General features: G+C 42.0%; 1 protein-coding gene and 1 long non-coding RNA gene across 5 annotated transcripts in view; one reads left to right on the top strand and one right to left on the bottom strand.

Moving 5' to 3' along the window:
- LOC127597199 (excitatory amino acid transporter 2-like) overlaps positions 1–13,368 on the bottom strand; it is a 36,115-nt gene that overhangs the window by 10,937 nt on the left and 11,810 nt on the right. For 2 of the 4 annotated variants that reach the window (XR_007961608.1, XM_052060085.1), the window contains exons 1-2: positions 10,827–11,098; positions 5,077–5,216 (exon numbers count right to left, since the gene is read on the bottom strand). Coding sequence is in view for 3 of the 4 variants with exons in the window: in XM_052060085.1 (XP_051916045.1) it covers positions 5,077–5,216; positions 10,827–10,864 (178 nt within the window). In the remaining variant the exon portion in view is untranslated. Of the gene's footprint in view, positions 1–5,076; positions 5,217–10,826; positions 11,099–13,368 lie in introns of those variants that run through there. The other 2 variants (XM_052060087.1, XM_052060086.1) reach the window with 2 other exon arrangements.
- LOC127597237 (uncharacterized) lies at positions 326–5,054 on the top strand. Its single transcript, XR_007961612.1, has 2 exons — positions 326–3,493; positions 3,542–5,054. It is a non-coding gene; the product is annotated as an uncharacterized LOC127597237 (long non-coding RNA).

Raw genomic sequence — 13,368 nt, forward strand, 5'->3', positions numbered from 1 at the left:
CATAGCCTGGGTTGTCAAGTGGCAGAGCAATAAAAAACATGTGATTTTTTATGTGCTTAAGTAAAGTGGTTGGTTGAGAAGATAAAACTGAAGACAATTGTTTGTGGGATGAAATATATCATTGTTTGTGGAGCAGCCGTTTAAAAAATCTTTTCATTCCCTTCTCAGTGTTTGTTTCCTATTTAATCAACGGCATTACTTTATGACCTGCTTGTGGGATTTGTACATGCCCATTGGCAGCTCTGTGGTTTGGCCTTTGGATCTTCCTATCTCACCAAGACACAAGCTACCCTCTGTCAGTCCCCCCCCCCCCCCGCCCCCACCCTCCCTCCCCCGCCAACACACATAGCCCAGTGCCACGCTTCCTACTCTTCAACCTCTCCTGCCAAATTCGCACTGCCCAAGTGGAAGTTTTATAACACACTGGAAAGAGAAGCCTCCCATCTTTTGTTAGCTCCTCAATCCATCTTCCAGTGTAGCGGCATCCTGTGGACTCCTGACGTGCAAGTGTTTTTGGATGCCACTCGATTTCCTGTAGCTTCTCTTTGGCCCATTTGCAAGGAACACCCCATCCTGACCCTCACTCCCATTTCAGGCTCTTACGCGCCTCGTGACAGATTATCAATGGTACTGAGATATCTCTCCTTCCGTGTAAGTACTGCCAAGCAGAGGTGAGGGACTCAAGTCACGTGACTTGAGTGGAATTAAAAATATTGGAATGAATCAACTTGACTTACACTTTGAGACACAAACAGACAAGAACTGAGCTCGTGCCATAGTCTTGCCTGTTTATAAAAAAACATAATTGACAACATTATAATTATAATTCTCTTTTCAGAGAAACATATATATTTTTGTCCACACCAAAAACCACAACACAGAACTTTGCTGTCTGCGAGAACCACCTGCCCTGTCCCAGCCTTCTCTCCACTTGCACTCGCTGCTCTGGCCTTCTCATCCAAACATAGTTTGGTGCTCAGTCTTTCACATTCACAGCTACACCGCCTATTAGCACATACTAACTGTAGGGTTGTCGCAATACAAAAGCTACAGTATTAAAAATGCATTCCTAATGCAACGTGGGACATTGTTATAAACACTAATGCAATTCAGCTAATTAACTTACATTTTGTTTGGTAATGTATGTTTGGTCATGTAATAACCCTTTAAATTACTCTGGAGGACAAGTATAATTTACAGAGCATGTGTTCACTATGAGCCACCCGAGTGAGTGATTCAATGAAAGAGAAAAAGGTGAAATCTCTCCCCCTCTCTCTCTCTCACTGTGTGTGTGTATATATATTCATTCATTCATTCATCTTCCGTACCGCTTGATCCTCACTAGGGTCGCGGGGGGTGCTGGAGCCCATCCCAGACGTCTCCGGGCAGTAGGCGGGGGACACCCTGAATCGGTTGCCAGCCAATCGCAGGGCACACATAGACGAACAACCATTCACGCTCACACTCACACCTAGGGACAATTTAGAGTGTTCAATCAGCCTGCCATGCATATTTTGGAATGTGGGAGTAAACCGGAGCACCCGGAGAAAACCCACGCAGGCCCGGGGAGAACATGCAAAGTCCACACAGGGAGGCCGGAGCTAGAATTGAACCCGGTACCTCTGCACTGTGAAGCCGACGTGCTAACCACTGGACTACCGGGCCGCCCTGTGTATGTACTGTATATGTATATAATGTATATATAAAGTATTGGCCCGAATATAAGACGGCCCTGATTATAAGACGAACCCCTCTTTTTCAAAACTCAAGTTTGAAAAAAGACTTTTTGAACATCAAATAAATTTTTATACAAAAAATAATTACACTACATCTGAAACCAATGATTATAACAATATACAGTATTTGAGAGAAAGAGCATGTTATTTTGCCTCATTCAAATCTAAAGTGCAATCACATTCGTAAATGAATGGCTTCTGGTTTTTGAAATGTAAATTACATCATAACTTCTCCTCAGCTGCCGGTTAACCTGGCTGATCTTCGACCCACTTTTCTCCAGATTGTCACTATGTTTCTCCATTTTCTGTTATCTCTTCTATTATTTTCTTCTTTTTTCCTTCTTGCCACTATTTTTTATTTTTCCTCTTCGTGCTACCGCTGTTTTTATTTTTATTTTTCGTGGCAGGGGTTCACTTTGGCCTGGGAGTTAAGTTCAGCGTTTGCTTCAATGCTATCTGGCGCCATCTAGCGTCGTGAATGGTTATAATTTCGAGACCCCGAATATAAGACGACCCCCACTTTTTCAGTCTTATTTCAATGCAAAAAACACCGTCTTATATTCGGGCCAATACAGTATATATGTGTGTGTGCACATATGTGTACAATTACAATTTAGAGCATCCAATTCTACCATGCATGTTTTCGGAATGTGGGAGGAAACCGGAGTACCCGGAGAAAAACCATTTAGGCATGGATACCCGGAATCAAACCCATAATGTCTGCACAGTCTGGCAGATGTGGTAACCAGTTAATCACCGTGCTGCTGTGTATAATAAACAAGATCATTCTACGCTCAAATGTACCAGTGCCCTTTTTATTTTTTTCAGGTTTTTCTATTAGACTTTTTTTTTTTTAAACGATAACTCTCTTCGTTTATGATTGTGGAGCACGCAGAGAAGTGCCTTGCTGCCAGACCATGCAGATCAGGGGTCTCAAAATCCGGTCCTGGAGGGCCTGCATGTTTTCCAAGTCTCCCTGTTGCAACACACCTGATTCAAATGATCAGATCATCAGCAAGCTCTGCGGAAGCCTGATATTGAACCTGTTCATTTGAATCAGGTGTGTTGCAACAGGGAGACTTGGAAAACATGCAGGACAGCGGCCCTCCAGGACCTGAGTTTGAGACCCCTGATGTAGACCAAATTATATTTTTGAAAATGCAAGTCTTTAGCAAAATTGTTTATTGTTAGCTTCAGTAGTGAACATAGCTGGTTAATTTGCTGCGGAAATACACGTTTAATACTTGTGAATATTTTTTTGTTCCACAAAACTTTAAAAAAAAAATATTGTTCACATATGTGAAGCACTATCTTAAGGATTTGTTTACATTGACGTGGTAGGGCAAAAAAGAATACACTTTTTCTGGTCATAAGTTAGTCAATAAAACGAGAACTAGCTTGTTCTGTTTTACTTTGTTTATGCTCAAATATTAGAATAACTATCTTGTTCATTTTTTTTACATTTTGGAATCAGTAAAACTCAGTTGGTTTTAAAGTAAAAGTTTATGAAACAGCATTCTATCATGTTGATTTTGAGTTACCTTTAATTTTTTATTTTTTTTTTTCACGACAGCGGTGATATCGCTTTGTGTCGAATCATTCGGCCTTATATTGATACGTTTTGATAATTTGTGATCAATCTCAAATTGAAATAATGATGAAGTAATAATGATGGGTGGGTGGCCCGGCTGCTGGCGACTGATGAATGACTGACCGTCAAAATTAACTGACATGCCCATATATGTGTGTGTGTGTGTGTGTGTGTGTGTGTGTGCGTGTGTGTGGGTGTGTTTGTGTGTGGATAGAGATGTACAACTAGTGTGGTATTTAAATTTGGCTTCGCAAAGTGTGCAAATTATTTAGGATTTCTTCAATGAGTGAGCCATCAAGGAACTTAATGTAAAAGTCTGTATTAACACTTGTGACCCCCTCTAAGTTTGGACGCAAAGTGAACAGAACTTAGCCTTAAAGCGAGTAAAATTTTTTAAACATGGTTTTAAAAATGTGGATTAATCTCCAAAGTTAACGTTCATATACATATATATATCACATATATTGCCTGTTTGCCATGAGTGACCCTGCCAGTGGCTTAAAGCCCCAGAACACTTAGCTCCTCAGATCATTGTGACACACAAACCCCTCCACCACAGTAAGGTGACGGCTCACGGAGGGAGAGGGAAGTCTGGGTTTCCCTACTAAAGCTGCTGCCCACCGCGATCCGACCCCGGATAAGCAGCGGTAAATGGATGGATGGATGTGTGTGTGTGTGTATATATATATATATATATATTTATAGATAAAGCTATACCTTGTTTGACTTTTTTCTACAGTATCATGTTCTGTCTTGATTGTGTTCCAGGTCCAGCTGGAGTGAAGGGTGTTTCCCTCCAGCAGGTGCACCTGTACCTCGTTTCCCCATCAAGCCCAGCCTTGTATTTAAGGGCTCTTACTTCTGCCAAGTCTTGTTGGATTACTGACCTTGATTGCTGTTATGTTATGTTCAAGTGTGATTTTTGTAGACCTCTCAATGGCAGTGATAGTCACTCTTGTTTTTGTTCATAGATACGTGTTTGTCAATATGTTTGTTAATCTAGTATTGCGCTTTGTTTTTGTGAAATTGAACTTTTGGATATTTCATTTGTGTGTTCAATTGAACCTTGCCTTTGCAAGCGCTTTTGCTTTCAAGCATTGTTTGTCCTGGCGCCTTGTGACCAGCGATTTCAGTTAACACGTTAGTGGTGCGATTTTCTTTCATAAATGTTTTTTGTAATAACACTTTCTCTGAGTCTCTTTTTGGAATCGTAAAACATTATTTGCTTCAGTCAGAAACGAACATACATTAAATTCAGACTTATGAATTCCACATCTGCATCCAATTGGGATGGGATGTACACATGTTTGCACAATTAAGCACGCTATGCACCCACGCATTTCCAACCTACGATATGTTTTGCATACTGGATGTGTAGAGGTGGCGTGAGAAAGGCAACATCGTCGTCAAACATTGTAATACAAATGCCATGTGTGGCTGCAGGCCATACATTCTTGCATCGGTGCCCTTTCCTAGTGTCAAGACAAATCCCAGTTCCAGTGAACCTGTTGTAATCACAATAGTTTTTATGCACCACCGGAGACTGTTTTGGTGACTGGGTGGATGCTGCCGAGCGCTTATAATTGCAACAGGTGGCAAGGATGGAAGAAAGGTCACGACAGATTGTCATCTCACTGTCTGGTACAGTACATCTAAACAGTCAGTACAGATGGCTGCTCCCATTTCATGTGCGTCTTGAAACAGAAGACATCACAAAATGCTCAACAAAAAGACGTCCTCAATACTGACCGAGGACAGTGAGTGTGAGCAGAAGGTTCTTGAACATGTTGGAGCAGAGTCTGGCACATTTGGATTGAGGCCGGGACTCTATTGGCTCCAGGTGACTCTCGTGCATCCTCACCTCCACTTGTTTAGGCATACTGTTGGCACTGTGAAACAGAGAAGACAATTAGTTCAGCAATGCACCATCATGGAACAAAAATATCTCACCTGACAGTTTTCAGCACTCATTATTTGCAGGTATGTCAGATAGGCATCTGTTGTTGTTCACTTTGTGAAGTGTCGCTGAAATCCAATCGTGTGCTCATTTTGAATAGCTCTAAAAATCTCAATATATTTCAGGAGAAAATAGCAACTGTTAAACCATCTGAGTGTGATGCCGAGCTGTCATTCTCATATAACCCTTCGCGGTTGCTATGGCAGTCAACAGATGGAAGTTGACAACAAGCTGCCGCCTTTAAATTTGCAGCTCCTTATTAAAAGCAGTTTCTTAATGCTCTCCAATGTGGCTTTTTGTAATCGACGGGACACTTTATTAATGTGATCCATCGCGGCAGTGTGGCCATCAATTGTCCCAAGACATTGACGATTTTGTCGTTTAAACTGTATTCACTGGAGATCTGGTTTGGGGGGAAAAATACTTTAATGCAGTGTCCTTTTTGTTTAAATTTAATGGACATCATGCATTTACGGTGTTCAGCCAATTACCGATGAGTTAGCGACGCAATTTGGGATGTCACATGAATTTAGTGACGGGGGAAGAGACTCAAAGCACTCTTTTCCGCTCAATTTCCATGACCGTACAATTTCAATCATCCTGCTAAAAACTCAAATACAATTGTTCAATGAGGGAAATTAGTCACACAGGCTTATTAATTAACTGAGCAACTATTTGCGCAGAAAGCACAAAATATGTTTCTGCACTTTCCTTGTGTGAATGCGATACGACAGCAGGTGCACAGCTACTTTTTTTTTTTCAAAGAAAGAAAACGACTAGAAACTAGCACTGAAAATACTGTTCATCTATGTCTGACCGGAGAAGGAAATGTCTTTGGGCCCTATTTTTGTGTTTGCCGCAAAGTGCATTCTAACTGTTGACATGGGTGAAAGCGGCTCCCTTCATTCATTCCCTTTAAAATAATTGCAGGACAAGCGCGCTGTAAACACGGTTGAAGAAAAACAAACTCATTGGAGGTGTTACACTGATGTCATGTTTATGAAGGAACTATGATAACATCCATCACACATATCAGTAGAGCACAGAATCTGTCTGCCCGCAGTTAGATCAAATCCACCAAATTGTGTTAGATCACCTGTGACACAACATCTGGTTTGCCCTGGTCTCAAGTTGAGTCTACTTTCTCTACCTAAGGTGTGCCGAGGGAATAGAAAACACCCTCGACCCGCACAATGCCCTGTAAGGCATGGTTGCCAAATTCCCAAACACAGTTGACTAGACTTGCCAGGTTTTACGCAGAGCGAATGCATGCCAGTCTACAAGCTAGGACCCCAAGTCTTTCCATTCACCTGCAATAATCCCATTGCAATGGCAGCAGGGACAAATTGTCGAGAGGAAATTATGTGACTCTGACATTTGACCTCACCGCTGGAATTCAGGCCCGGAATAAAAGTCTCAGCGAAGAACATTATTATTTTGTTGCCCTTGTACCCACCCCCAGCGGCTGGCTATGCAGTGAAAGAAGTCATATCTCGATTTTGAGAAATGAAGCACTCATAAATTGCGTTCCTGTCAACTGCTCCTTTTAATGGTGATGAAAGTCCGTGTAGGGTGTTGTCACATTGTGACAACCTTCTTCGCAATAAAAATGATTTTTTACAGTATTACTGTTAATGCCCAAGTGCAGTGGACGTCCAGATCGAGCATATTGCAAATTATTTTCCAAATTATGTTTTTCTTTGTTTTTTTTTTTTTTTATCTATGCAAACAACGCATTGCATAATTTTCCAGACATCAAGTGTTTTACCTGTAATATCATTTGAATATTGAAACAAACATTTCCTTAAAATGCTCTGTTCCAAATGACGATGCACAGCAGTGGTTCAAGATATTGTATAGGTTGTAAAAGAACAGAAAGTAGTCATTTGTTGAATTTGCAGGGTTAGGAGGGTGCAGCAATCAAACGCTATTTCAGTCAAAAACATCCTAACATATCAAGTTCAATTGTAACATAGGAACTCTTATTAGATAGCAGCTTCGACATTCTTGCATCCATTGAACTTGTGAGTTTTTGGACGGCCTTTGCTTGAATTCTTTTCCTCTCAGAGCTCCTGTTAGGATGTGAACTGCCTCACACCCTCACCAAGCATTTGTTTAAAGATACTTCCAAGGTTCTCGGTAGGGTTGATCACCGGGGTAGGATGAGGACCACACACAAGTTTTCCCTCCTTTTATGCCCATAGCGGCCCATCGTGAAGAGGAATTTCTTGTGACATAGGATGGCGCATTGTCAAAGATCCAAAGATGATTTTGTTGTGTCCTTAATTTTGTTGCATGGAAGAAAGTAGCCAGTCGCAAACTGTGCATACTTTTATTTTCCAACCTTCAGGTACCTGATAGGTGCCAACCAACTCTCTCAAGACTGGAAAAGCTGCTTTCAAATATGAGGATCTATATTCCAATGTAACTTTACCTGTTAGGACATTTTTCACTCCAGTAGCTTTACATTTCAGCAAATACAACCTTCAAAAGCTGTAAATTCATCAAATGACTCCATTCAGTTCTTTACGACGATACAATATGTTCAAACGCTGCTACGCTTAATCATTTGAAACAGTGCATTTCAACAAAAACTATGTTTTTATTTATTTTATATTTTAAATACTTTTTATCAGGTCGACTGTTTAGCACGTTGCAGTCACAGTGCAGAGGTGCAGGGTTTGATTCCGTTTGAGTTTGCATGTTCTTCCAGTGCCTGTGTTGTTGTTCTCCAGGTACTCCAGTTTTCTCCCATGTTCTAAAAACAAGCTTGGCAGGTTAATGGAATACTCAATATTTGAAGGAAATACTTTTATCATTGGAAGGTTTGTTTGAAAACAGGAATATGGTGTCTTTTCTGTTCAGCCTGTGCAAATTTGCCGATTCTCTGATTTCTTTCTTGTCTATGATGTCATGCGGTGGAAGTAGTGCAGTAGTCTTATTGGTCTGCGATGGGATGTAAACGTCCAATGAGCCAAACACTGAACTCCCTTTGGTCAATTAAACCATGATCGCTTCACTATTTGATGAGCAGAATGTTTCCATCCCCTGAATGTTTACACATCATTAGCTTAGCAAGTAGCCAGCCTGTCTTTCTGCAAGTATTGGTTACGTAATCTGTTCTGACGTAGTCCGCTTGGGTCAGCGCTTTCAAAGCATGCCGCATATTCCTCAAAAGTATTGGAGCTGCATGGGACAGGCTAACACGGATACACCAAACTGTCACTAGTAACTGGCTGGAAGTGAGACTTTCCAATGTCGAAAAGACAAAAATGCATTTAATTGTTGTATTTAATTTTTGAATGTGGTGGGCAATACTGTTCTGATTTTATATTGAAGACCTGACTTTACCGGCAACATGATGTTTTGGACCGATGTTGCCAGAGTGGTGGCGAACTGACCCAAAGGCCCACGTGGCTTTGAATTGCGCATTAAAGCTTGTATTGTGGAGTACACTTGGTCGTCTCATTGAAGCCCTTCATGCACACTATGCAGTAAAAGTACAGAATTTTAGATTAAAGCAATAGCATCAGAGAAAACGAAAGGCTCGTATGGGGAACCTGTCGCAAACACGTTCGCCATGCAGGGCGCCATTACAATGATACAAGGCTGTGCTTCAGGGAAAGCTGTTTGCTGTACTGTATTTTTCAGGGTTAAAAGGTGTTTGGATGTGTTTGCAGGCATTTGATTATAAATATGTTTCAAGTGTTTATGGGATCACAATTCGTGATAGTACTTATTCTGATAATCATGAAATTCTTTATTCGCGGTTGGGCATAGTCCTTCTCCATGAATAGTGGAGGCTACCGTACTGTAGTTGCTAATTATTTCATAAACACACACACACACACACACACACACACACACACAAGCAAGCTCACAACAACATCTTAAGCTTTGCGCATTACTGTGACTATAGGAAGACCACCTGGGCAGCTTGCAGGCACACAGATGGAGTGTTCCGATCTCCTCTTATTAACTTCAAAGTGAAGTGTGAAATACAGAATGAACATGCAAACAGACGGCGAAGCATTGCCATTATACTCCACCTCGGCTTGTGTCTCATACATCAGGCGAAGAAAGCTGAATTAGTCAAAGCACAAAAACAAAATTCAAAAAAAGATGTTGAAAAATGAACAGTACTGCAGAATCCTGGTCCATAGGAGTGATGAGGAGTTAATTAAACTCTTTCGCAGTTCCCTCCCGGTCACATTATTTTTAGCAGTGAGGAGAGAGGAAGCACATGTTAAATGTCATAGAGGTCGGATATTATTCCATCATGAGACTCATTAGAACCCTTCTCACGAAGATACATGATGGCAGGAACATGAACTTGCACAAAATTATGCACAATGAAGACATTTTTCATCAGTATGCAACAATTTGAGTTGGTTGTGTTTTAAAGATGTATTTAATGAATTTCTTATCCCTTAAATGTGTGGGGTTCAAATGGAAAATATCACATTAGTCTTACAAGATGAATATAATTCATACGATGGATCTGACAGTTTCGTACATTTCAATCCTTTGCACCATTCTGAAGGATTCTGGCATGTTCTAAGGCAGGGTTGTCAAATTGATCTTTGTTGCGAACCACATGGTAGTTACAGTTTCCCTCATATTATTACTTATACACCACAGATTGACCGATAACTAGTTTTGAAATCAGAAGTCAGGAATTATAGCTTGTTCAACTATTGTTCAAGTTACTGTTAAAAGGGGCTTGGTAAAATGAAAATGCTTGCAATACCTCAACGTGGTTATTCATGAAACGTAACAATTTGAAATTTTGATGCAGAGTTTGGTAACATTCATGGACCCTTACACACTTGATTTGCTGTCGCGAGACAAATAAAATGATGTGGCAGGCCGGATCTGGGCCCTAGGCCATGAGTTTTGACCCCTGTTTTACCCCTTCTAATTAAATCTGAATTTAGTATTGAAATGAAATGGCTTGCGGGTACATAATCACTTCAAAATAGTAATATAATTATCATCATCATCATCATATAAAAGATTTTGGACTGTTACAAATCTTATTGGACAATGCATATACCGTACATTATATATTAGGCAATATATTTCTGCAAGAGGCTGGCAAAGGGAACTGAAAAAGTCTGGAAAACCGAAATAAATTGTAAATTGTGGTAGGTGTGTCTATTTGATTATGGGGACACCATTTTAAATTTACATAGGCTATAGCAGTACAGTCCTGAGATAATTACGTAACCTGATGTGATAAATAAAACTGCCGTGGCTTTTATTAGGCATTCACAGAACCTCATAAATCAGTTATCATATTATGCACAGGTGTGCGTGTGTCTGTATGCACAGACGCACACACACACAGGGGAGGTCTCAGATAGATAAATCAATTAATCTTGGCTGAGATTAAATGTACATGGCAATGAAGCCAAAAGTGAATTAATTCACGGTCTGAATAAATCGGCTGCACGTGTTTGAGGGCTCCACGACATTAAAGCTCAAAATGGCACCACCCACTGCTGACCTTTCTGGATGTGTGAGTGCCAAATGGACTTACCGCAACTCTACCTGAAATGAAGTAACGGCTATATGCATTGACCGAGGTCACTTCACCAGCTTTGGTATTCAATCAGTCTCTGTAAAAATCACACCTGCTCCATGCAACGAAAAGAAGTAGAGCAGCAGAAGATAGGGTCCCAAGTATGGCTGTTGGCTGCGGCCAGCAGAGATGTGCTGGTAGCTCTCAGCTGTCCACCGGCTCCTCCTGAGCATCCACAGAACACGAGTCCTTTCCACTCGGATCAGACCACAGAACAAGTCACTGCAAGAGACCACCTGAATTGGCCCGTCCTGACATTTGCAGACACCCACCCACGCGAAGCTAAGCCCCCACCTCCTGACTCCACTACCAAGACCCAATGCCATCCCCCCCACCCCCTCACACACACACACACACACACGCACACACATACACGCACACATATATAACATAAATGCATTATTTAACAAATCAGATGCGAAGGAGGACAATTTATATCAGTGCTTATGAGCACAATCCCTGGGACCCTCCATTCCCTGGACACTGTAATCCCCACTCCCAGACTGATCCACCTCTGGAATATGGCAATAATGATGCCCACTAATGGCTCAATATGCAGAGCTTTATAAGTAGACATCAGCAATGTTTGCCGTCCTGATGGGCAGCAGATGGGAGTTCATGCTTACAGTTCTTAGTGATTATGCAACATTGTGTGGTCATGAAACCAAAATGCAGATATCACTTTGCAGGTGAGAGCGACGGATATTACACTTGAAGGTAAACCATCAATTTTATGTCTGTAAAACCCACCAAAAAAAAAAAAAGCTGCAATTGAGCCCCAGAGCACAAATGACAGCCGTGATTGATGTGAGGATGGAGTCAAACTGATTTTTCTCCCATCTCTCAGCAGCATGGGGCTCGCATAGCATTCAGCAGTATCACATTATTCTAATTAGGGAAATGTGTTGGAAAGCTATTTCCTTTTACAACAAATGGCCGGCTGCACAACAGAAGACGGTGGAATGTCATCCTTGTCGGCAAAGATTGTGTCATGAGAAGTCGGCCATCCTTCATCTCTTGACATGTCATACCTATTCAAAAGGCTCTCTCGGCGAAAATGTGGCATTTTTATATGAGAGTTGGGGGTGCCGAGAGGAAGGGGTTACAGGGAGACACTCTGGAGGAGAGGGGTTGCTGCGATCCCACCATCTCCTCTTAGCCAAAAGAGGCGCCTGAGAGGGGCAGGCGGAGGCGGCCATCCCTGCTCTTGGCTGGTACCATGTGAAGCGCTCTGTTTCCTCTCTTCCTTTTGAGGGGCTTTGTTTCACAAGCAAACAGTGGATGTGCCCCCAAGTTGCCCGGCCAAGCTCTGCATCCAAACTGGCAGGGGTGAGAAAAAAACAGAGGGAGGGGGGCGGAGCTCAAATTGGAATATAAGAATATAGCGAGCGGGGAGGGCACGCTGGTTCTTTCAGTCCACTGATGTCATGCCTGTGCCCACCGTGGGAGACCAAGACGCCCCTTTCTCTTTCTCTTCCTCCACAATCTTTTTTTTCCCCCCAAGATGAATGAATCTTTCAGAAGCCGCGGCTCATTGTGAGCCGTAATCGACGGCGATTATCCCGATTTTATGCTGCCTTCCAAGTGCGTGGAGGTTCCCTGAGTGCTGGCTTTGAGGTGCTGCTGTGATGCAGCCAGGACCACAAGGGGTTGTCCTGGCAACACTTTGCAGCTTAGAGAGAAGGGGATGAAGGGAAAGGAGCATACTCCCAGCCACACAAATACACACAGCACACAAACATAAGCAGACACAGCCAGTGCTCGACACTCAGGATGGGGTACAACATAATTCCATGCCAAATACATAATTGTGAAAATATCAAAGGATAGCAAATGTGTCTGTGATATCTGCTTAATTGCAAAATCTACTTCAGAATCGAGACTGCGCATATTTGATTACATAACTAAATACTGTAACTAATGAGTTTGCATGAAAGTTAAGTTGTGTGGGTGTCTTAGTTTCTTGTCAGTTGTACTTCTGAAAAGCAAGCACAGCGAGGAAGATCTAAATGAGAATATGCATTTCCCACCAGTATCTGTGGGGCCCAATGCCCGTTCTCATGACTGGAGCATCACAATATAATGTGAGGTAAAGACAACTGGAGTTGGGCCAGGCCCCGGATATATCTGGCCCCACTGGGCCTCACAGCTACTTTGTTATGGAGTGGGAAGAAATGGGCTCACGCATTCTGGCTGCCTAGGAGCTGTGAAAAGAAAAATGAAGCCCTCAGCAAACACTCTGGTGTTGTGCGGCACATGTTAGTGGGGGGAGATCAATTCCAACAAATCTCAAGAAAGGGAGCCTTTGTCATTCTGTCTTTTAATTACACTTTTGACTCGAACTTAGTCACATGAGGCAAAGTAGTTATAGTTATGAAGTCCAGTCAATTCCATCTGCAACTGTGGGCCCTTTCAGTTAGTACATATTACATGGCTGGAACCAATAAGAAGAAGCAATTGGGCCGGTAAAAATATGGAAGTAATCCTGAGGGAGATCATC

Source organism: Hippocampus zosterae, chromosome 3 (genome assembly GCF_025434085.1).
Source record: "Hippocampus zosterae strain Florida chromosome 3, ASM2543408v3, whole genome shotgun sequence".
Lineage (NCBI taxonomy): Eukaryota > Metazoa > Chordata > Actinopteri > Syngnathiformes > Syngnathidae > Hippocampus > Hippocampus zosterae.